Below are 26,583 nucleotides of genomic sequence, written 5' to 3' on the forward strand. Positions count from 1 at the left end.
GAACTGAGTGACATCACTTAAAAAGAAATATTTAAATCTTTAAATTCCAATATTTCATGTCAAGTTTAGTATTACAACAGCACATTAACCCGTTTTATTTTATGAGACTGTAACGTTTCATGAAAATCTGTTAAAAGCTTACAATTTTACTGCTGGTCTCCTGAACTATTGTTTTTAATAGCCAATAGGTATTCTATTTTATGGTTTGTAACAACATGAACATAGTTGAATATTCTTATTTATTCAAACAAAATAAATCTTATACTATATTACTACATAAAATTAAAACTATCATTACGTGGAAGCGTACCAAGAATACTGGCAGATATATTGAATTGAATATTTAAGAAGGTATTCCAGTAGCTAAAAATTGCTTGACTGTTTCCGAAGAGCACTACTTAATTTGCTGCATAACATCTATAAATATACCAGAATTGGGTCCGCGAAATGACAATAAGTGACGCCACTAGAAGAACTTAGGATGTAAAAGCGACTGAAGTGAGCTTCACACGTGTTGAGTCATACACCGACTCGGACAGGTTAGGTAGAAGGTGGCAGGCATGGTCCGTGGTTTTTTTTTAATAATATGGGCTCCGTGAAGCGGGTCTTTTTGGCCTTGAAAGCAACTTTTATATTTTTTGAGGTAAGTTTACATTAATTTGATTTTCGAGAGAACGGTGCGTTACCTTTTGATGGGAGTGGTGCCAGGGGACAGAGGACATCTCCCTCTCTCCCCCCTTCCCCTCTCACCCCCTCCGCCTACGACACGACTCGCTATCAAATTATGTTTGAATCCTTACCAATTAAACCTTTTAAATACCAAAGAAAAGACTTGTTATTTCACGGAACTAAAGCAAAACTAAAGAAATAAACCTGGCCTGTTTTCATCCGTTGTCTGGCAGCAAGGGGCTCTATATAGATGTATAAATTATCTAAATTTTTTGGATAAACTTTTGTGGCATTTGTAGGTATGTATCTAAATTGTATAACGGGCAATATGTTTGATTTTATGTTAATAAAGCCTCTTTTAATAAATTATATGCCTCAACAAGGCCTATTTCGCAAAATAAAATATATTATATAATTTATTTAAAACTGATTCATTCCTCACGCAACTTCAGACGTTTTAAAATCTATTCCAGAATGTTGTGGTTTGTTTCAATCGAATGATGGGTCATTACAGATTAACGTAAACAAAACGGCTATTAATACATTGCCAACGTTTCAAAACATTGCTCTCAGCTGTTTTTATGAATTCCTAGTTGGTTCCATATCTTGAAGGGGAAATTGCACGTAGTATACAAGAGCCTGAATGTGTGGAAATATCAGCAATTAAAGCAAGCGAAGATATTATTTACGTACCAAATTTAAGGACGAATTATGCTCGAAACTCAGCTCTATGCCGTATTGCACACAGATAATTATAACAATGATTAATATAACTTAGATCTATTTCATTTATCGAAATAGAAACTAAAATCTGAAATAAGAAATATGCACAGAATAAAATAAACGCACACACACGACACCCCCCGCCGTGAAGCAGTAATGTTTATGCATTAGATCAAGATCTGAAGGGCGCCGTAGCTAGTGAAATTACTGGGCAAATGAGACTTAACATCTTATGTCTCAAGGTGACGAGCACAATTGTAGTGCCACTCAGCGTTTTTCAATAATCCTGAGCAGCACTGCATTGTAGTGGGCAGGGTGTATCAATTACCATCAGCTGAACGTCCTGCTCGTATCTTCCCTTATTTTCATTTTAAAAAATATTGTAATTGTAATTTTATTCCACTTTTGGCCATAGTATTAAATATGTTTTTATATATAAATAAACGGGGTTAAAATATTGACGACCCGGACGGTGCATAGGAGTTTTTTTAACTCGGATAGTGACCAGCCTCAGCGGCGTACGGCGTGGTACTCAATAGTTTTGTCTTCCCAAGATTGTTTAGCGGTAGTGTAAATCGTGCGTATGTGTGAGTGCGTCGATTCGGTCGCTCTAGTATGAAGTTAAAGTACTGTTCTATTACTGTACTGTGACAGAGTCTAGCCCGTTCGTTGGTGTAGTCGTAAGACGGTAGCGTGGTTTACGAATAATTTATTAGGGTACCATATTAGTTACGTAGTTGTTACAAAAATCTGTTACAAAGTATACATTGGTACAAAGTAAGTAACTTTAATTTTACAAGTATTCTGGCCTCACACTAGGATTCCCTGTGTCGTGAGGTCTAGTCTCTTCCCCTATATTACTACAAAATAAAAATCAAAGAATATCGCGTGTGTATCTTCCATACATGTGTGTATGTGTATGTATGTGTGTGTATGGATGTGTGTGTATGTATGGATGTATGTGTTTAACGATACTGATTAAAAAAGGCATTTAATTTCTCAAAATTAATTCCTTTACAATTCTATTTGATGTCATTCCTAATATACTAGACACTACTACCGCTTCGGAAAAAAGTAGCGCTCTGAGAGAGAAGAAGCGGCGCAAGAAACTCTGCCAGCATTCTTTTATTTTGCGCTCTGATTAAAAATAATCAAATATACAATATTGAACTGTCATTGCTATTGCTATAAAATAATCACAATATAGTCCCAGGCTGTCCGATCATTTAGATATTCAGCTGTGGAGTAATAGGATTTACGACAGAGCCATTTTTTTTATAAAACATTTAAATTTATTTATAGGTAATGCCTTAACAGTGGCTGGGACTTTATTATAAAAGTGTATACATATTCGTGTAAAGCTATTAAGTATCTTATGAAGCCTTGAAGAATTAGTTACAAGCAATCCCTTATTTCAAGTATGATAATAATGAAAATCACTATTAAGAGAAATGTTACTGATTTCTTTATATACATTACTACTACACGAAAAATGCCAGAAGAATATACAGATGAGCCAGACCCTATGGTACTTTGACTAAGGTAAGGGGTAGGTAGTCTTGAGAACTCGGAACTCTTTGTAAAGAGACTAACTGCTTTTTTTATGACAGTAAGGGACGAGACGAGCAGGACGTTCAGCTGATGGCTATTGATAATCCCTGCCCATAACAATGCAATGCCTCTAAGGAATCCTCAGCGGCACTACAATTGCGCTCGTCACCTTGAGACATAAGATGTTAAGTCTCATTTGCCCAGTAATTTCACTAGCTACAGCATCCTTGAGACCGAAACACAGTAATACTTAAACATTACTGCTTCATGGCAGAAATAGGCGCCGGTGTGGAACTCTTAATCTAGCTGGCAACCTGTGCAAAGGAATCTCCCTCTGTTGGATTAGCGGTAGAGTATTTTCTTCCTAATTCCAATTTCACTGGAATAAAAATTGGGCCAAAACTCTAAACCCGTCCCAAACCCAGCATAATAAGGATGTATGACCTTAGATCATTAATACGTCTAGATAGACTGTGACAGATGTAAAAGCGTTGAAAAAAATTGAGGTTGACAGTTAGCCACTATTTTGAGAAATGCACGCACAGTAGCACAATGTGGCATACAAATCGCGAGTGTAACACGTAGCTTGTCAAACACAATAAAGTAATAAACCTGGCCTGTTTTCATCGGTTGTTGCTAGACAATCAGCTGATGGTAATTGATACGCCTTGCCCATTACAATGCAGTGCTTCTCGAGATTATTGAAAAACCCAAATTCTGAGCGACGCTACAACTGTGCTCGTCACCTTGAGACATAAGATGTAAAGTCACATTTGCCCAGTAATTTCACTAGCTAGCCCTTCAGACCGAAATACAGTAATGCTTACACATTACTGCTTCACGGCAGACATAGACGCTGTTGTGGTACCCATAATCTAGCCGGCATCCGGTGCAAAGGAGGCTCCCACTGGTTTCGACGTTTAGTACCTGGCAATGCAACTAACATATCAAAAAAAATCTTCAATTAATTCGTAATTACTGTACGTATTTTGAATTCTTTTGAATCACAGACACCCTTTATTAAAATACGCGTACAAACTCCACGACGACCATCAATGAAATAAAAGAAAAAAAAATCATTATAGGATTGTCGTGTGTGGTAGCTTACTATAGCATAGTATTTCAAGATTCAGTATACTAATATTTATTATAGCTAGGTATCTAACGTAATTTAACGACAACTAAATCTATTTCTACGCGCATGTGGGCATCTTACTATCTGTCAAAAGCCATCTTCGTTTAATGTCATAATTATCTTTGACAGCGTGAAGCCGTTAACACAGTAAAGTAAAAAAAAACAAGTTGTTATTTCCAACATTTGAGTCGTATGAATGTCAGCATGCGTATAAGATAGTTTCTCTGGAAAATTTATTGGCTATCCGCCCAGTATTTGCAAATTCTTAAAAATATTATAATTTTAAAACTGGAAATATTTTTCAGACAAATTGACAGGTGGAGATTGATCGTCGCTTAAAAGTGACGCTTCTTTTGGAAAGTGTGAATTTAGAGCAAACATAATTATTTAAGCTTAGTTGATTTCAAATTGAGCCTCGATTAGTTTGAGTTTAGAGGGATCGATTTGCAAATTTTGATTTGATTTGATTTGACTCCTCTGGTGTAGTGTACCTGATCTCGTATCAGGGGAGATTATGAGATACGTCTCCATTTTAAATTATTAATTCTAAAGTATATTTTCTCAAACATTGCATTGAATACTCTTAACAAGATGACGATTCTTGCATAAAGTAAGCAAGTTTTATGGGTTATTGATGGGTAATCTATGGGAACCATGGTATACCCCAGGATACCTCATAAGATGGTTTAAGAAATAACGCTGATTGACAGATGGACAGATTGATACTCCTATATCCATCTGTCTTAGTAATAGAGTTAAGTTGGTTACTCTTCGAGTACGTTTTCTTGAAGTCACTGCAATTATTAAAAATTCATATTGGAAGATAACTTTTAGCTAAATTATTGAAATTATCGTTGACACAGTTTTTACTTTATTTATTTAAATCGGTTTAACTCACGCATTTACTGTGTTGATAACGACTAGTTTCGGGTTAGACTACGAGCGTAAATCCGTAGTGTGAGACAGGACGCAACCGCAAACTCATAACACTCACCCTGATGAAAGCCGAATGAACTTCCGATTGGTTTGAAACTAGTCGGTACCAACACTGATAAAACGTGACTAAAGCGGATTAAAAAAAAAAATTGTGAGTAATTGTAAGATCTACATGCAAGGACAAACGAGAGAAACAGTCCGGCTGTAATTCATAGATCCTTAAGACCTAAACACCACCATTTTAGTACCAACGAAAGTAATCAAAATAAATCAAATCAAAATCACTTTATTAATGTAGGTCTAAGAAATACACTTACGAATTTCAAAAATTTTATTTTCATTTACATTTACCACCACTTCGGAAAAAGTTGAGCTGTAATGAGAAGATTTGGTATTTGGCATGCCACAATATGAAATTGCATGTGATACTTTTAACAAGTCACATAAGTACTAAAAGCGTACTATAAAATATATTATTATAAATATTAAAATAGTACACCCTTTTTTGCAACTAGACGTCGAGACTGACTGAGGATTCAAGGTCAAAAGGAAACAATATTCCATTGCCTCTCAAATTACAATTTCGCATGAGGGACTAATATAAAACATTTAGCTGTTCAATACTGACGTAGCTAAATTGCAATTCCGTGAATTATAAACAGGAAACCGTTCTGTAAGATTAAATAAACAAAGCGTTATCATAAATAGGTATCTGGTAGTCAGCCTTGGCACCTCAACACGGTTTCAACACACTCTATATATACAAATATAAATTATTCCTGTACAAACATCCTACGCAAAAATAGGTCAAGTTCCAACGAAAGAGATTAAGACTTATCTCTAATTTCACTTTAATTTTTAACTGCTACTTGATTTTTTAATTTTCAAGATAGATTTGGAGTTCATGGAAGGCATATATTTCAAAATTGACACATATAAAGTACTCTAAGATGTCATTTAAAGACTTAAAAACCTACTACCACTTCAGACACAAAAGCAGTCCGAGTCCGAAAAGTCTCTGAGAGATAAGAAGCGATCCAAGACACTCTTCCAATATTAAGCTTTACTTTTAAAATATACAATTTGTACAATATTGTTTTATCTTGTTGCTACTGCTAAAAAATAATAACTTAATTTACTAGTCCTGACTCCTGATCGCTTAGTTATTTCGCTGTTAAACATCCAGTTTTTTTAGTAAAACATTTTTTTTTTAATATTTCGCCTGGTCGACGGCTTGGGTTTATTAGAAAAGTATTCATAACTATAATAGAAAATAAAATAAATCTTAACGGTACTGAAAGACATGCTTATAAGCATGCTCTGCAGCTACTTACATTTGCTTGAAATAAGCGTGCTAGTTCTAGCCTTGCGTGGAATCAATAGTATAATACTATCTCATAGCTCATGAATCAAACGACCTTATTTAATGGTTAGAGACATGCTTATAAAAGAGCATGCTTAAAAGCAGCGCGCTCTACAGCTGTTCACATTTGCTTGAAATAAGCGTGCTAGTCATAAGTCTTGCATGGAAGCAATCACAGCTGAAATGACACTCAAAGAGAGTTTCCCTGGGAAATAACTTGAAATGAAATGAAATGAAATGATTTATTTGTATGAATCGTGGTAACATAGTTGTTAACAATTAATTGGTGTACAGCACAATTCGCCAATATATCGGCATACAAATATTTGATTGTCAATATTGGAATATCATATTTAATTTATACTTATACGTTCTTAATACACATTACATAGCTTTAATTCAATGAGATAATATAAAATAAACATTAGTTTGTAGGTACCTCTCAAAAATTACATTTGAATACTATTATTTTTGGCTAAAGAATTCTTTTAAACTATAAAAGCATTTATCTATTAGCCATAATTTTAATTTTTTATGCATTAATGTTTTAGGCATCTCTCTAATATTCTTTGGAAGGTGGTTAAATACCCTAATACACATAACATTTGCGTTATTTTGATGAAGCGCTGTTCTACAGTATGGCATCAGAAGGCGAGTTGGATCTCTTAATCCTAATATGGAATAGTCCTTTGCTGGTTTAAAAAGTTCACCATGTTTTTTTAATGAACATACAAATTTCTAATATATATAGACCAGTAAGCGTTAACAGACGGTGCTTTTTGAATAATGGTCTACACGATTCTAGAGGACTTACATTGCATAAAGCTCTTATACATTTTTTTTGTGCCAGAAAAACATTTGAAATATTAGTGGAGTTTCCCCATAGTATTAACCCGTACCGTAAAACTGACGCAATATAACCGTGGTATGCAGTAAGTGCAGCATTAAAGGATACAGTTTGTCTGAGCCTTCTTAAAGCGAAAACGAACTTATTTATTTTGCCTGCCACTGTATCACATTGAGCTTTCCAGTTACAATTGCAATCTAATATAATGCCTAAAAATTTCATGTGTTTGTTTCTTTAATCGTTAGGTCACTGTGTGTTATATTTAGAGATTTATGTATTGTTTTATAATTAGAAAATTGTATATATTTAGTTTTTGTCATATTAGTTGAGTTATATGGACTTAAGAAGTCTATATTTTCAGGCACCTGAGGTGAAATTTAAATTGATAAAAGGATTAACTACAGCATTTATACTTTTAGTAGGAATTTTAACAAAATCAGTTACAAAAACAACGACCTCTATCATCATCATCATTTCAGATGGAAGACATCCACTTCTGGACAAAGGTCTCAAAGATTGCAATGACGATCGGTTCTGCGCAGCCCTCATCCAACCAATTCCGTCGGTCTTGACCAGATTGTCGGTCCATCTTGTGAGGTTGCCTATCAACACTACGTCTTCCGAGACCTTTGTTACCCCACCGACCCCAGCCACTTCAGTTTCGTAACCATATGGGTTTATATTGGTTAATTTGGTTCTCCTACGGATCTCCTCATTGCTGATTCGATCTCGCAGGGATACTGAGCGACTATGAGCTTCCTCATAAGAGACGATAACTCATAACGAGTTCTAATGTAATGTAATTAATTCAAAGGGGTCACAATCTAAATTACAATCCTTTCCAAGATCAAGTCTTCTCACTATGCGTATAACAATATTTATTTCAGAAAAATGAATTAGATTCTCGTTAAGAATTACGTTTTGCTCCAGTAATCTACTTACCTAAGTTGTGAAGTTATTGCGATAGAAATCGTATGCTCCTGTTAAAACAGACCATGTTATGTTAACAACTCAATTACGGTCGAGTTAGATCGTTCGAACAATTTCTAAAATAGCTCTATTGTTTGTATGTGCTTGGTGTTCAGACAAGCTGCTAAATACTTGCTTTGTTAAAACACGTTCTGAAACTCTGAACTTTATTCTAACTACCAATTTATTCTATTTTTTTTTGAAGTGAGAACTTCTTTAACCGCGTTGGGCACTTTTTGTTTGGGTCTTGAGAACTTAGCGTCACCGAAATGTTTATAACAGTATATCTGTAGCTATACAGCTGACGTGTTGTGCAACATTAGTGCTGTGTATATCTTATAAGTAAAATTGAATGGGTTTAGTGAAAAGTTCAATGCGTATACATATATTATACTGGGCATTGTTGAAAAAGGGTTTTTGTTTGAAACATATTTAAGTTTAAAAATAAATTGAAATTCATAATTTAAATGTTTTTAAAGTACATTATTTAAATATTTAATACTAAAAGTTTTAAGTTATCACTTCTATCGTCAGTCTCTACAACTGACAATTTTTTTTAAATTAATATTTATGAAATATATATAGTCAATAGTAATATGCAAAGGATATTTTTAGTTAGTGATGAGACTATATTGCTCATAGTGATACGCTCTCCCCATTACAATGCTGTGCCGCTCAGGATTCTTGAAAAACCCAAAAATTCTGAGACCCCTACATAATAATAAATCGTATCCGGGAGGTCGTGGGTTCGAATCCCGCATCCTTCATATAATTTTGTTTTTCAAATTTTATTTGTGTATTAATCCTAGAAGTGAGGGTTATCACTTTAAAAATATAACGTATTGTTTAGATTCACAAGAGCGACATCTCAAGTCAATTTCCTTGTATGCAAATATTGGGGTTGAGCAGGTTATCAACTGTAAAGTAGATCCTGTAGATGAAGCCACAACCTGAGAGTTGAACAAAGCAAACAGAATTTTATAACGTGGCGGTACTCGAACGGTTAGGTCAGTTGGTTAGAGCACCGGCACGGAACGCCGGTGGTCGTGGATTCGAATCCCGCATCGTTCATAAAGTTTTGTTTTTCAAATTTTATTTGTATAATAAATCGTAATATACTCGACTCGATAATATTCTTGTTTTCCTACTGCCGATATTGAGATCCATATTTCTAGCCTTATTTTGAGGACAATATTCGATGGAAAGTCACTTTGTCCATCTCACAAAATTATAATTATTACCGTCCAGACCGTACCGAGTACGACAGCGGACCAATTAGTGCGAGGCGCAACACCGCACCATCTGATCGCCCGGCCGTACCAAATCCGACCATGTGTTTGGGCTATAACGATGGTTGCAGGAAGCAAAAGCCAAAACTAGTCTATATTGAACGCAATGTGTTTATCAATAGTGGTTTATCCAATAAAATTTGATTAATAATACAGATTATGAATCACTACAGCGTACTGAATTGATGTTGGTTGAGTCACGATCAATAATTGTTACTTCGACATTATTTATGTGATGAAGAGAGTTTACTTTTGTTTTGACTTCACTTTTACCCAGCGCGATGCAAAGGATGGTAATCTGTTTATCAGTCTTTTTTTTTAATGAAAATACGGGCAGGATGTTCAGCTGATGGTAATTGATACGCCCTGCCCATTACAATGCAGAGCCGCTTCGGATTCTTGAAAAGCCCAAAAATTTTGAGCGGAAGTACAATTATTGGCCCAAAAATTTCACTAGCTACGGCGCCCTTCAGCCCGAAACACAGTAATGCTTACCCATTACTGCTTCACGGCAGAAATAGGCACCGTTGTCGTACACATAATCTAGCCGGCATTCTATGCAAAGGAGCCTCCCACGGGTAAAGAATAGGATGGAGGGAAGTCTAGGGTGTTTGTTCATTATGACAAAAGTATAAGGCTGAGATCTATAGAGCGTACTTAGTCTTTGCTCAGTCTTTACTCTCGTAAAACTTAGCTGAGTGTGTTTTGACGCAAACTTGACTTTTGCATTGGGGTGTCTTAGCTTAAGGCAACACTAAATGCCGGCGACCTTGAGCGATATGAGTTCACGGCTCCTATGTAACAAAGTCAATATTTTCAAAATTCTTGGGTCGAAAATGTAGCATTTTAACAGGCGCAAACTGCTTAATTGCTTACAATCCTCATTATTGATTACTAATCTGAATAAATGTACCTTAATAAAAAAGTAAAATCTATAAGAACAACTTTTATGATAGTAGTATACTAAACAAATGCATGATGCCGAGAAAAAACTTGTTTAACTGCAAAGAAAACTGGTAGTTCATAATAGCTCTGGAGTGCTAACTTTAACCAACAATAAGCATTAGCAACCTACAAGTAAGACTTAAGGGTAAGACATGTGTAACAGGATATAGTTGTGTTCTTAGTTCCAAATCCTATATATTCACCACAAAACTTGTCTAAAAACACCTTGTTTGCATGTTTTCTGTTTACCCTTCGCCTTAAGCTCAGTATCATTTCAACTGTCAAATGACTATAAAAACTAAATTAAAGATTATTCTAAGCTTACATCAGCTAAGTTTTACGTAAGTAAAGCCTGAGCAAAGTCTAGGTTTGATGATTTATATGTCAATCGAATTATTCTAATATTGATCGGGGTTACATCTTTTTTTTTCCTAAAATATAATATATTTTTTAATGGAAGCGGAGGACATACTAGCGTGCCTGATGGCTAGTGATCATCACCATCTACACTTTTATATGACACCAGAGGAATCACAGGAGCGTTCCCGGCTTAAAAGAAATTGTAATATTGGCATCCTATAACATTTTACTTTTTTTACTTCTAATCATTAGAAAAACAGATTATTGCTCATTTAAAATAAAGATATTTTTGAAGTTATATTTCTTTAGGCGCGTTATGAAAAAAATATGAGGGTGAAATTTTAAGTTGCGCACGCATCATTGTAACACGAAAGTAACAGGTTGAAGTTGGTTCCTAAATTTTCTGATGTTTTCGACATTCGTTATTTTTTTTGGTTTTTTCGTCTATTATTGGGACAGGGAAAGGGTTCAAGCCAATACAGCGGTATTCGTTATTAAATAATTTATTGTTAAATCCATCTTTGCAATATTTTTACACTATTGTTCATTCTACAAACGTAGAATAGCAGGAGGAATACATAATTTAAAGGATTTTTGTTTTGTTACGGCAAAGAAGTATAACTTCTTGCGTGTATCCATAAAGTACACACATTCTTTTTTTATGACAGTAACGTAACGAACAGTTGAATGAATTACGCCATGGCACCGAATATTAGATAAATATTTCTACGAAACAGGATTGCATGTATGCATTTATGTATTCTGACTGAAAACTATCTCGATGTATAACTATAATAAATACCTGAGCAAGTGAAACATTTGTCACTGCCTGCAAGAAGGAAATGTTACTAAGAGTTTATTTAGGCGTATATAGAGCGCATCTCAGCGTACATGCTTATGTTCTTGATCAATTTGAATAGAAAATTATAATTAAGAAGATATGTGATAAGTTGATGATTTCTCTCTTTTTTTTAATTTCACTAGGTCTACTTTATTTATTCTTTACATTTATTTATTATTGTTATATATTGTGTTCAAGTTACTTATTTTGTTAAAGGTTTCCACTTTTTTATATTATAATATATGACCTATGTTTAGCAGTGTAATTATGTTGCTAGTAAAGTTTATTATTATTTTAATTATGAGAAAAAAAAACTAAATAACCATAGTTAACCAAATTTAAAAACTAAAATATTTTAGAAGTAATTGGCGGAACGATCGCTTGATAAGCAGTATTAACGACCAATATCAGAGATACTGTAAATGATTCTGGACGGTTTTGGGCAGTTTGTCTTTACACTAGTATTAAATTAAAAAAGGATTACTATCCGGTTAAGTCACGCTCAATCAAAATATTTTCAATACACTTATAACCCTAATTAAAGTGTGTTATATTTCACGCAAAGTAAGAAATTAAGTTATAGTTAACAAACTATTACTATGAAGTAATTCCAATATTTACTTACCCTATTTTAAATATGAATGTAAAAAAATTAAATCATTGTATATACCTTTAAGAAATATTGTAACCGCAACAACAGGCCCTCTATGAATGGCTTATATAAACTCTGAGTGATACAAAGCTAAAGTTCCACGACACTTAAAGTGGCTTCAACTGCATGCATCATCTATTATTCTGTAGGATAGTGTGTAGGGTTCATTGCTTTCTGGGGAACAGACTTTTTATTATAATATTCAGGTCTTTTTATACGGACGGGCGAATATAAGGCTCACTTGGTGGTAAGTATCAGTGGAAAATTGAGTTATAGTCAAGACTTCTTTTTCTCCGGAACACGTAAAGGTTTAAAATTGAAATTATCATATAATACTAAAGTCTGCGGACCGGCCGTCCGTCCATCTGTCTGTCAGAGTGTTGCATCTCATATGTATGGTGCAGCCGTACACCTTCCTCAAATTGGTCCTTCGAGACGGAAACGCATAAGCTACACACTTCAATTCTGGCATAGTATGTGTTGCATTGGATATTGTATTGGATATTGGTATTGGATAAAGCTCGACTATGATACCACGCTGAAGTGGTATAAGTTGCACTGTTACCAGCGATGACCACAGTGTAAAATTGGTAAGTAATCAATTTTTTTTATGACAATAAGGGACGAGAGGAGCAGGGCGTTCAGCCGATAGTAATTGATTGACTATTGAAAAAATCCAAAATTCTGAGCGACACTTCAATTGCGCTCGTCTCTTTGAGACATGATATGTTATTAAGTCTCGTTTGCCCAGTAATTTCACTAGCAAAGTATCGTTTGGATATTATCTCTGGTCTAGTAGACAGGTAATAGGTTAAACTTTATAATGTACTTTACTAAGCAAGTAGCTCATGGAGTAATTCTAGTGTAACTAATTTTATAACTGCTCAAATATGTATATATTTAAACAGGTAAAGTGCCGGTTTTGTATATTATGGATGCGGTACAGCTTAAATACATTGTTGAAGATGGTTTTCCATTTGGCATTTCTTATCATAAATTGTATATATATTTATACACATAAATAATTATAAAAAAAATTAAAATAAATTAACAATTTACGTAACACAGTAATTTAGAAAATTAAAAACTTACCCTAATTATAATAGCCAATCCAAACTAAAACAAACACAGCACAAATAATTTATTTATAAGCACGAACCTTAAACAAATTGTGTATAAACACCTTTATTTCAAAAGTGACGTCATTCGTCTTTATACACGTTTTTCACTCATAAAACGGACACAGTGCTGGAAAACTGTTCGGCATTTGGTTGTACTGTATCTCACGCATCGCGATTTCGACTGGCTAAAATTAACATTGTTGATTGGAATCGGATGCAGTGATGGGGTAACAAACATTTGGTCGCTAACACTTCTATCTTTACATGTAAAAAAATCGATCCATGTCGTTTATATTATGCATTAAATAGTTAAAAGATTTGGTCTAACTACCACTATTTTTCTTTTTTCAAAACTAGATAAGAATTTGCTTATTACTTATTCTAGTAGTATTCATAATATACAAAATAGCTTTAAAAATATTGTAAACACTTAAATCTTAGCCCCTGCAAGTACACAGGCGTTATCTAATTTTAATGATTTTCTGTGTCAGAATGCGTTGTTTCTGAAGCAGTAGTATTGCTTCAATTGGAATAAAAATTAAACTAAAGGAATCAAATGTGACTAAATATTTTTGGCTTCTAAAAATTATACACGCTGTATTTATTATGTTTATCGGTTTTAGGCTAAACAGAACCAATTCACAACTTTTTGGTGAATTAATTTCGCCGTTACTGTTATTAGCACACACAGACATAAATTCTAAAAATTTGTCCTCGGAAATTACAACGTGTAAGTACTGACTTTTTTTATTTAAATGTACAGACGCATACAATTATAAAATAACATGTACAAATAAATTGAAATTGAGTTCTTCTACCACTGTGTTAAGGTTTACAACTTCTGCCTAATTTCGTCCAACAGTCTTACGTCGCTCAAGGCGCCGATCATCTGATAAAGAAGCACATGGCTGTTTTTTCGGCACGCGGAAATGATCGAGCAGTACTGGTGCAATCAATGTATCTTAATGACTGCTGCAGTTTTGGGTTAAGTGTTGCGAATTATTTTTAGATTCTATTAATCTGGCCAAGGGTTTGGTGGGGTTGCATTTTTATTTTACTTCGCCGAGTTTTCCTTATTAAAATGTATTATTATATATTTATATAACCCTCGGGCAGTCAAAGTCAATTAACTGTATTCTTGCTTGTGGAGAGTCATACTATCATCCTTTAAAACTACAAAGAGTTAGAGGCAAAACCGATTTAACCCGACCGACTACTTGTACGATGACTAATAGTCCGGTCAATTTAGACCAAAAAATGAGAGTGAAGTTACATAAATAAATTGTTCAAAACATAATTATAAACAATGTTTAAAAGTTCCCCATCATTCCCGTGTATGGAAAAAAAATTATTCAAGGTCAAAGGTCAAAAAATTGAGTTTTTCGCGATTTTCGGCAAAACGATAAGTTTTATCATAAAAAAAAACCTGACAAAAATTGTAGATCATAAAATTATCTATAAAAAATGTAATAATACTTTTTTCTTGCGAGTCACCGTTTCTGAGATATAACGATTCAAAAAGCGCTAAGTACACTACCTCATAGGTGGCGTGGAAACGTGTGCATATTATGACGATTTCACTGATTTTCAGCTTATTGGGACTTTATGTAACTTCGAATGTCTAAATTGACCGGACTATAACAAGTGCTCAGTGTTCAATCGCTAAGAGCGGGTAATAAGAGGGGGCAAAGGGGCAAGAGGCTATTGTGATGGAAAGTGGTGAGACCACCACCCGCTAACATCCGCAACAACAGGGGCCAAAAGAACTTGGAAGCTCTCTAAGTCGTATCGCTCCAGCGTTCACGGGCTTCGGGTTCGACCAATAATCATCGACAACGTCCAATATGCTGCGCCCAGTGAGGAAGCTGGAGGTCCACTTGCATTAACTCTCAGGAAGCCGAAATGATGGAAGTTTTGTGAGAAGCGCCTTGTGCCATACACGATCAAAGGCTTTAGCTATATCCAGGCTAACTGCCAGGCCTTCTCCCTTGTTTTCGATAGACGCCGCCCCTCTATGTGTCAGGTATACCAGAAGATCGCCTGCCGAACAACCGTGACAAAAGCCGTACTGTCGGTTGTTGATCACCTGGTGACCTTCTAGGTATAAGGTACAAGACCTGGCGGTTAGTTATGCTCTCCATGATTTTGGAGAGCAGTGAAGTAACAGCTTGTAGTTTGATGGATTCGAACTGTCTCATTTTTCTAGGCTGACTTCCATGAGTCAGGGACTACCCCTTTTGAGTATGAGAACCGGAAGAAACGTGTTAGCACTGGCGTCAACTCAGGGGCACACGTTCTCAGCACGATTGGAGACTTCCTGACGTTCAACGAAAACAGAGTTCGCCGAATAGTTTTCTGTCTGAACTGTACTTGAGGCATAGAGCTCTGACATCGGGTAACTGGAAAGCTGCTCGCCGATTTTGACGATAGAATCTTATCGATAGCGCACTACCCTGAATATAATTATCATCAGCATTGACAGAACAATTATTTAAAATTAGGTTTTTGCGTAAAAGTAATATTTTATTAATATTTTATTTAACCTGAAGTTTCATGATCTTTGCAGACCCCGTTTTTCGAAAAGGTAATGTTATGTAAAATACAGTTACAATTACACGAGTTTTAATCCTTTTAATGGTATTTTACTTGTTGAGTAACACTCGTGTTAATTATTGTATATGTGTGTGCAGTGTGTTAGTTTTATACATAAATATAAAACAATTTATAGTTATTTATGCAACTGTTGTGTAATAAGGGGTATTAAAACACGAATCTGGGTTTATCACACGAGGCGAAGCCGAGTGAGATAATAGTATAGAATAGAATAGAATAGAATAAAAATTTATTGATAACAAAAACCACCACCACACAATTATTAAAATGATACAAACCAAAATAAGTAATAATTTCTTAAAACAAATTAAATAATACAATTTATAGCTTAAAACGAAAAAGGTACTGTGCGGCAGTGAATGTCACCAAATGGAGCTAACTCAGTAAAAAGCTGCAATGGCGTGGTGCCAATGTAGCACTGGTTTTCAGTAGCCCCGACATTATTGAGTCTGGGAGTAGCAGCGACTAGTAATTTTTAAATTATAATTATGAATATAAGTCTATGAATATAAATAAATAAATGCAGTATAGATCTAATTTTTGAATTTAACTCTTTAAAAAAAATATATATAAATAAAAATAAAAAAATTTAACGTTAAAAGATCATTTAGATCTTAACGACGGAAAAATCATAAAAAATGAGGTTATTAATAATAAATAAGTTTTAATATATATTATGGTTACTATAAATGTTAATATTAATATATTAAATTTAAAAGAGGTACAAGCAGTTAAACAGGTTTATAAATATCATTGAGTAGGTAATTTTTGGTTTTTATTTTGAAATTTTGAATGGTATTACTAAGTTGAAGTGGAGGCGGCAGATCATTCCAGCACTTGTATCACATGAATGTTTTAATACATAATTATCAACAGTTGCATACAAGACTTTATCTACACCCATAATATAAATCCTCTAAGAGATTCTGAAACAGTTAGCTTACTGCTAAGATTAAAAAAGCCAGTCCTAGTAGTAACCTAATATCATCCATTTCTGATTATATACAAATAAATTAAGTATTAATGAAAGAATTATTTATTTTAGTAGTACCTAAATTACATTAAATATAGTGCAATTATTAAAATTCATGTAATATTGTAATGTTGGCAATAAGCTAACTGTTTTAGAATGTTTAATATAGGATTTAAAGCACGGGTATAGATAAAAATATAAAAAGCTTATTAGAAGTAATGGAGACCCCATTGGCTGAAATCCAGTCCTTTAAACGATGAGTCTAGTTATCAATAGAAGCACACACTCTCTCCATGGGAAAATTCTTTACTGCCAATCGTACGGATTGTTTTAAGGACTCCAAATTATTATGGCTTTTAGAACAAGCCATACTCTGTTAAACTGACCATAAATCATAATGCAGCGGATTTAGATCGTGACTAGACGACGGCCAGTCTTCAGCTCTGATGAAGTATGAAACTTTCGTTTCCAACCAATACTGCGTAGACCGAGCTTGATGACCCGGCGCCGAGTCATGCTGGAAGGACTATTATTGTTTACTAAACACGATGTGTTTAGGGACTACCTCCTCAAGAATGGTATCTTGAAACATTTGTGCCGATGTTTTGATACCTTTTTCACAAAAGTATGGCTCAGTCACTCCTTCATAGCTAATACCCCACCAAGCCATCACTGAAGTCGGATAGTGCCCACGTTGCTCTCTGTCGACTAATTGGGAAGCTTCCGTAGAGCTTTGAGCATGAATACGGTCATTTTGTTTGTTAAAATGTTGCTCTATTGTAATCATTTTCATCTCCCGGGATAAAATCTTTTGCTTTCGGACAGGATTTCTTTTAATTCTTTCCCTTACTGCTTTGACCACCTTTTTCGTTCGAACACTACATGGACGGCCACATCTTTTTCTGTCACAAACAGAGGAGGTCTCATTGTACCTATTAATAGCCCGGTACACAAACATTTTACTAATACGAAGCGTATGGAAACTTTTAAAAATTGCATTTGGCTCCATACCTACTTTGTGTAATGCAATCACAGCGATACGGTTGTCTTTATATTATTACCCCTCTCCATTTTAATATCACAAACTATTGTACAATGTATTGGCGCCAAAATGAGGAGAACTCAATGAACAATCTTATAAAAATTACAGATTCCAAATTCAAATGTAATATTTTGTTTGTTTTTAATAGTAACAGTATTCATGGCCAAACTAAGTATATTCAATAAGGTCTGCCGTGAGTGGTAAAAGCTCGTGGGCTCCTCCATTAATTTCCACAAGTTATACTTAAATAGAAAATTTTTGGGTAACTATGTAAATTATTACTATAAGATACTAGCTGACCCAGCAAACGTTGTATTACCATATAAAGTAATAAAAAAATTTTTGGGGTCAAAAAATTAGATGCAACCGATTCTCAGACCTAACAAATTTATCGTACTTCCTACTACAATTATTGTATTTGATTGCCGTCTTGCAACCCTATAGCGGAATTGTGGATGGAACAGGAATGGAACAACATGGAATCGAAAAAATAGTTGTAGATCGTGGAGGGGCGAGAATTTTAAGTGGTATCTATTTTTTAATGCTGAATCATAATAAGATAAAATGTAAAAAAAAAAGTTTGGGGTGGACTACCCTTAACATTTAGGGGCATGAATAATAGATGTTGTTCGATTCTAGACTTCTCTCAGACCTACCCAATATGCACACAAGATTTCATGAGAATCGGAGGAGTTTAACAACAAAGACCGCGACACGAGAATTTTATATATTAGGTTATTTAATTTAAATAATAAGATTGAACGATAGGTATTTAAATACATTCAAAGGTCAGTCCTATTGTATTTCTAACAATATCAGCACAGATTGTAATTGACAAGTTCTATTTCTGTTATGCTTTGTCCGACTCCGTGTCTGATATTTCCTAGCCGTCTGCATTATCGATTGTATTTGTGAACATAACCAACGCAACCTGACCTCTCCTGCTTTACGATCTCTCCAACAATCCGCTCAATGCCAAAGGGAAACACGCAAGGGGTAGGTCAGAGTTAACTGGAGATTGTAATGGCATACACGAAAATTACGCACACTACGTCATTTCGCGCAGTCGCAGTGATATCACCCCACCCTGGGCCAAACTGTGAGCCCCAAGCCGGCAAAATTCTTCTACGGCCTGCCGTAGCCGTGTCTCAAACGCAACAATTGCGTTCACATTTCTATTTAATTAATTAAATATGTCATTTAAATATCCGTGTCTGTGTAATGCTTCAGCTTTAATTGTCGCTTAGTATTTTCTATTGTATTTGTAGAAATTTGTCACTGTAAGGACATTCGTCGCGAGAAAATGGCGGAACTGCGCTCGGATCGCGAATTCGATGTTTGAATTTTTCATCTGAAATGGCGCTGAGAACGTTTTAAATTTCGAATGTTAGTGTAAGGACTGAGTAAAATCGATACGCTGTCTACGTGCTATTCTGTAAAGACTTGGTTGATTTGTAACTGAAATAGAGTGGTAATAATTGTTAATGACAACGCAGAAAAGGAGAGTAACACGAAAATGACTACAGAAACGGCGACGCCGAATCAGGTAAGTCTTTCAGTCGCAAACCGCAATGCTTTATGGTCGATGTCAAGGACACTCTTACCAAAGTTCACCTTACGTAAGTATCAATACGTTTTATTCAAAGTCTTTGTTTAGCAAGTTTATTAAGCAGGATAAATATTTTGAATTCCAATTATATGTAGTTAGTTTAGGAATTATCGATGCGAATAACTTGAACTCGTAACTGTCAATTCCTTTGTCTACTACATAGAGTTGAATTCTTAACATTTAGAATCAATTTAAAATAAGTTCTTCGATACAACGCATATTTTATTATTTTGTATTAATTTTACTGAAATCATATTATTTATATTTGATTGAGTGTCAGTAGGTAATGTAGTTTTTTTTAATTACCTCAAAAACCAATGAAATTCCAGTCGATAATTTTTGTTAATAAAGTGATAACTTTACTACTGTGTAGTAGAGACCACTTATCGTTAGGTATCTCTTAGGCCCTGAATAAGTCTCATGTGGGTTGCCATCAAATAACTGAACTTGCTTTCAAATTTTCTAATTAAGAAATGAATAAAAAACCTGAATAGATAGCTAGATTGTTGGACCAGTGTAACAATGAAATGGAAACCTGGGTACTGACAAAGGAGAAAAGAGAGTAAATAGAAGAAAAATCGTAGAAATGGAAAAAAGCTGAGAGACCGCAAAGACACATCTGGCTTAGGGAACAAAGAAAAGTAACCGATGTCATTAAATCAGTGGAAAGTTTGAACTGGCAGGATGCGTGGCCAGGATACATAACCAGGAAACATGGCTCATGGGGCAAAATTATCCTAGAATTGAGGCTTGGGGCTTTGGGGCTAAAAGAGAGCTAGGGGAAGGATGATCTCAGAAAAATCGAGTGGATGCTGGCTAAACAGAACAATCTGAAAGAGGATTACACCAATCTAGTTAAGAATAGCTGAGAGAAGAGAGAGAGAATTCACAGGCTCTTCCTACAGCCTTATTCCATAAATAACATGGCGCGTATTAAAAACTCAGGAAGGGAAACATGACGATAGTAGCGTTATCGACATGCTGCTGAAATTAATTCCTATATCTATAGCTACACAACTATACTGGGACTAATTCTGTATAAAAGTGAGGAAGATACAATGCAATTTCAGATACGTAAAATTACTAGGATATATTAGTTGTACCTTAAACGAAATTTATAACATTATTATAAATATTAATATTAATTACGTTATTTTGTTATTTTCCAGTACTTTCAGTTAATTTTGCGTGAATGTACCTCAAAGAAGATCACATTTATAGTAAAACAATTGGGTACGCATTTCCATTGCAACTAGGTAACTATGAAAAATAGAATGTTTCCACAACATTTTTAAGATAAATATATCTATTATATCAATAGGAAACGTAATTATTATCAGGTTGTAATAACCACCAACTTCATTCAGAATGTTATGGATAAGATCAAAGTCGGTATTTTTTTTGTATTTTTGAAAACTAAGTTTAATCTAACCCACAAATATAAACATATGCGATATGCTTATAATATAGCGCTTACAAGTTGTGACGCGGGCAATCGTGTGTCACTCCGCGTGATTTTTGTCTGTTTGTCTGGAAAAACGTAAAGAACTTCTGAATAGATTTAATTCTAATGTTGCATGAATATTTACAAGAGATCGGGACAGTATATAGTTTATATATTATTATCTTCACGCTTGATACAAGCAAAGCTTTTTGCTGATTGATAGTCTAGTCTACACGAAAGACGTCGTGGGCAACAGCTAGTAAGCAATATGACACATAAATGGTATAAGAAGAGATCGAGTAAAATATGATGAAACATGCACATTATGCTCTAAAATAATTAACTTATTAAAAAGTAAAAATAAAACTTAGAAAAATTAAGAAGTTTGCACTCTAATAATTGTTTGATTGTTAACGTTAGAACGTCGAATTTAAGGCTCAATTAAGTTTATGTCGGTTAAAAAGAGAAAAATAAATCAAAGTTTAAATCAATAATTGTTTAATCATTATAAACGATTTTTACAAATTTTGAAAATTTGAAAACACTGTTCATTAAAAATGCATTATAGTATTATGCGCTCCACGCTTTAATTATCTGACCCATTAGAATTAGGCACTTGAAAGGTTTTTTGTTTAATCTTTGACACGTATCACGCAAGTATAGATTGTCGCGTGCATTTTAATCCTTTTAGACATGGTATTGATTTTTATAGAACTGGCATACAACCAGCTAGGGGATTTATTGAGTGTGTTTTATACTAATACAAGCTGACCCAGCAAACGTTGTATTGCCGATATTAAAATCGCGATTCAAAAGTAACTGTTGATCTTAGATGGATGAAAATTTGAAGTTGTATGTATTTTTAATGCTGACTCATAATCAAGCAAATTTAAAAAAAAATGTAAAAAAATTAAAAAAAAATCGTGTGGACCACCCTTAACATTTTGGGGGATGGAAAATAGATGTCCGATTCTCAGACCTACCCAATATGCACTCAAAATTTCATTAGAATCGGTCAAGCCGTTTCGGAGGAGTTCAAAGTTTAACACCATGACATGAGAATTTTATATATTAGATTATAAATGTTTTTTACATGCTTTACGGCTTAGCCGTTTTATCTTACCGATCAAACTGTTTCGGTTCCTTCTGTCTAACGTTATTTTAAATTGGCAGAAAGGGACAAAACAGCTCCATACCTAATATAGGTTTAAGCTGAGTTATCCTCATTAATGTTATAAATTCGAATGTGAGTTTATTTGTTGTAAGGAAGGGTTTCACGTATTAACTACTCCACTGACTATAATAAAATTTTGAGTTTGATCCCATATTCATCCTCCGAAAAACTTGGAAATTATTCCATCATTCTTATCTTTTTGTACCCCTGGCAGCGCCTTTTTTGTTTGGTATAATGATGTAAATACCTGACGACCCAAATAGCACAGTTGTTAGTAACCCTGCGGATTGAGCTAGAGGTCCAGGGTCTGAATACCGATAGGTGCAAATATGTTTGTGTGAGTGATGGGTGTTTATTTGTGTTTATTTATGTTTAAATATTATATCTTATTAGATATATCGCTCGCTGGCTTGAAACTTATTGAACAGGATATGCGTAATTTGGGGCAAGATAATTTGTGTAATAGTGTCAATTTTATTATTATTATTCTTAAATTACACTCATATGTGTCTGTTTATTTTTGTTATCCCAATCCTAAAGCTGAAAGCTGTCTTATAAGATTCTAAAAGGCATAAAAGGCATTTATTTTCTCAAAATTGATTCCTTTAGAATTCTTTTTGATGTCATTTCTAATATAATAGATATTACTACCACATCGGAAACAAATGGCGCTCTGAGAGAGAAGAAGTGGAGCAAGAAACTCTCCCAGCATTCTTTTTTGTGCTCTTTTCAATAAAAATATACAATATTGTACAGTCATTTCCATCGCTATAAAATAATCACAATCTAGTCCCAGGTTGTCCGATCATTTAGATATTTAGCTGTGGAGTAATAGAATTTAGGACATAGCCATTTTTTTATAAAAAATTTAAATTTATTTATGGATAATGCCTGAACAGTGGCTGGGACTTTATTACAGTAGTGTATACATTTACTCTTAAAGCTATTATGTATCTTATGAAGCCTACTAGAATTAGTTACAAGCAATCCCTTATTTCTATTGTTATAATAAATAAAATCACTATTAAGAGCAAAAAGGTGACGATTTTTTAAACGTATATTAAATTTTCATAAATGTACTGACAATGAACAGTCATTATATTTATTTCTTTAAATTTTTCTTTGAGAGACTGTCTATAACCAAGCTGATATATAGTCCGAACAGCTCTCTTTTGCAGAGCAAGCACTAAATGAATTTCAGCAGCATGACCCCATAGTAAAATACCGTACGTCATGATGCTGTGAAAATAACTGAAGTACACTAATCTAGCTGTCGCAACATTCGTCTACTCTCTAATATTTCTAACGGCATATGCCGCAGAGCTGAGCCTATCTGCTAGATGGACAATATGGACCCCACTGAAGCTTTTTATCTAACGCAATACCCAAGAAGGCCGTAGTGTCCACAAGTTCCAATTCTATTCTATATGTAGCTAATGATACAATAAAACTTATTATTTAACAGCCTGAGGGCGGTCGCTCCATTCCCTGTCTGTGGTATCATTAAGAAAATAATTTATGTTATAGTAACCTTTACCACACTAAAGTTTTTTAACAATTCTTTTGAATTTCGTAATACATTATATCAATACATCAAGGAATTTTAGAAAATAAATGCCTTATATTTTTAGTTCAGTTGTCAAATGACAATAAAAACGCAATCAAAGATTATGCTAAGCTTAAACTCAGATAAGTTTTACGTAAGTATAGTCTGAGTACGCTCTATCTTAAGACTAAGCTTAACACTAACTCGTACCGGTTCGGCAAATGTTCAAAACAAGCGAGCAAACCAAAAATTTATCCCCTTAAGTATGTACTCTATAATACTTAACACCTAAAAGTTCCAGTAACAATTTTTGGTCATTTTCATCACTCACACTTTATTCTATGATATTTTCGGTATGATTTTACATTGATTGATAACTTTTTTGTAAATATCAAAATCGCTTTAAACGCCTATAAATCGGTTCTAAATTTGCTTAAGCTTTGCTAAAAATTCAGCCTATCCACTACATAAAAATATTTCAAACTCTGTTTACGGCATAAAAAAAACCTGTAATGAAGACAAATGGGCATGGGTAAAAAGTTATCGAGTTCTGTGTATATTCGGAGAAATGGGTAAATTCATTTCCATTCTCGGAAACGCAGCCAAGCGAGTCGCCGATTCAATTAGCAGGCGCCGGTTCGCCTTACATTTGTAGCGATGGAATCGGTTTTGAAAAATGAATTTAAACATCAACGAGAGTGGTTAGCCCAACAACAAAATTCACAATACATATATATAAGCATTGTAAAATCTTAAAACTTCTCGTAATTTAATGATAATGCATATTATGTTAAATGTCGATTTAAATAAATTTATTCTTATTATTATTGTATCATTTTCAATTCAAACCGACATTTTAAAAATCGTGTCCACACATTACGTTACACATTACATAGCTGATACAGATCAAGCTAATATCAAGCTAAAAACGTAGTAATTAGTTATAAATTACACTGGAAATGTCAACTCAAATACACTCTTATTAAGTAAAGGGGTTTTTAACCGACTTCAAAAAAGGAGAAGGTACTCAATTCGTCGGGTTTTTTTTATGTTTGTTACCTCAAAACTTTCCACTAGGTGAACCGATTTTGATAATTCCATTTTATTTGAAAGCTGGTGCTTCCCGAGAAAACCATAAAAGTCTTAAATTTTGCTATACATACGTATAGCAAAGTGGATGAATAATTTACGAATAACTCAACATCACGCCAACCGATTTCGATGATTCTTCTTTTAAAACATATACTTCAAAGATAGTTTGGTGAGAGTTTGTTTAGGTTCTGATTACGGAATCCATGACAAAGTAACGGAACACTGTCTGTAATCAAATTGCAAAGTACTTTCGTTCATTGCTGCAATGAAAAATTTAGTATATTTACACATATTTAGACAAATTGTTAGTTAATGTACTTAAAATTTACTAAAAATCATAAAATGATTACGATTATTGTAATTTTTGGAGTCGGTGTCATCCAAGATAGGTTTGTGACTACATACATAGTTTTAGGTGAGATGTGCTTCAGTCGTGAGGAGACGAGAGGCGAGAGCGGGTTGCAGCGGAAGGACACTGATTCCAAAAATTACAATAATCATAACTAGAATAAGATTAATTAATTAGATTGCATAAAAATACGCAATTATTTTAATACTTTTTAGTGCACATTATATCCATTGTTTGGGAATAGTATTTTGAAGGCAGTTGTTTTGTGTTAAAAAAATTAATTATTCTTGGTTAATAAGCATTAATATAAATTATTTATTCAGTTCAGGTGACGTTTGTTGAATTTAGAACCCAATTCGGACAGTGGCGGTTGACATGCGACTAAATAGAAAAGTGTGCTTATATTGTCTTTAAGCACATTTTCGTTCCATTATCAGACTGCGAATGATATGTCCTTATATTATGTGTATAGAACGTTATTGGTGGCATGGAAAAGTGATCTAGTAATAATGAATTGACTGACCTTTTTAAGCACGAAACTAAAATGACAAGCAAATTATGTTCATGTCACGCAATGACCTAAATAAATTAAAATGAGAGTACAATATTTTACTCCTTTTTGAAGTGATAACTTCCTTAGTCACGCTGTTCATTTTGTGGGTATTGAATGAAACTCAGCTGTCACGCTCTGCATTTTAACATTCGCTCGGATAAAGTTTGCTCAAATCGGAGCAATACTTATTAGCGTTATTAAGACAGAGTTATAATTTATATATTTATTGTAAGTTTTAATACATTTTTAAATGTTTATTTAATTGTAAATAAAAAACCTGCCAAGTGTGAGTCGGACTCGCGCACGAAGGGTTTCGTATCATTATCTATGAAAACGGCAAAAATATCATGTCTATTTTTTTAGCAGCAACGGAAATCCATCATCTGTGAAAATTTCAACTGTCTAACTATGACGGTTAATGAGATACAGTCTGGTGACAGACAGACGGACTGATAGCGGAGTCTGAGTAATAGAGTTCTGCTTTTACCCTTTGGGTACAACACCCTCAAAAGCCTCATTATAATACTAGAAATAAGGGATTGCTTGTTACTAATTCTAGTAGACTTTATAAGATACATAATAACTTTAAGGGTAAATGTATACACTTTTATAATAAAGTCCCAGCCACTGTTCAAGCATTCATTATCTACAAATAAATCTAAATGTTTTATTAAAAAAGGCTCCGTCGTAAATCCTAATACTCCACAGCAGAAAATCTAAGTGATCGGACAGCCCGAGGCTAGATTATGATTATTTTATAGCAATAGCAATGACATGGAATATTTCA

At 34.1% G+C, this 26,583-nt stretch overlaps 2 protein-coding genes across 3 annotated transcripts in view; one reads left to right on the forward strand and one right to left on the reverse strand.

Moving 5' to 3' along the window:
- The window catches only part of LOC126970084 (uncharacterized), a 107,774-nt gene extending 94,202 nt beyond the window's left edge, over positions 1 to 13,572 (reverse strand). The window contains exon 1 of one of the 2 annotated variants that reach the window (XM_050815797.1): positions 13,373 to 13,572. The gene's annotated coding sequence lies outside the window, so the exon portion shown is untranslated. The remainder of the gene's footprint in view (positions 1 to 13,372) is intronic. The other variant, XM_050815799.1, reaches the window with a different exon arrangement.
- Positions 13,573 to 19,177: 5,605 nt separating this feature from the next.
- LOC126970074 (ankyrin-2-like) overlaps positions 19,178 to 26,583 on the forward strand; it is a 105,155-nt gene continuing 97,749 nt past the window's right edge. Inside the window, exon 1 of the mRNA XM_050815743.1 lies at positions 19,178 to 19,575. Within this exon, the coding sequence (XP_050671700.1) occupies positions 19,546 to 19,575 (30 nt within the window). The 5' untranslated portion in view covers positions 19,178 to 19,545. The remainder of the gene's footprint in view (positions 19,576 to 26,583) is intronic.

Source organism: Leptidea sinapis, chromosome 20 (genome assembly GCF_905404315.1).
Source record: "Leptidea sinapis chromosome 20, ilLepSina1.1, whole genome shotgun sequence".
NCBI lineage: Eukaryota > Metazoa > Arthropoda > Insecta > Lepidoptera > Pieridae > Leptidea > Leptidea sinapis.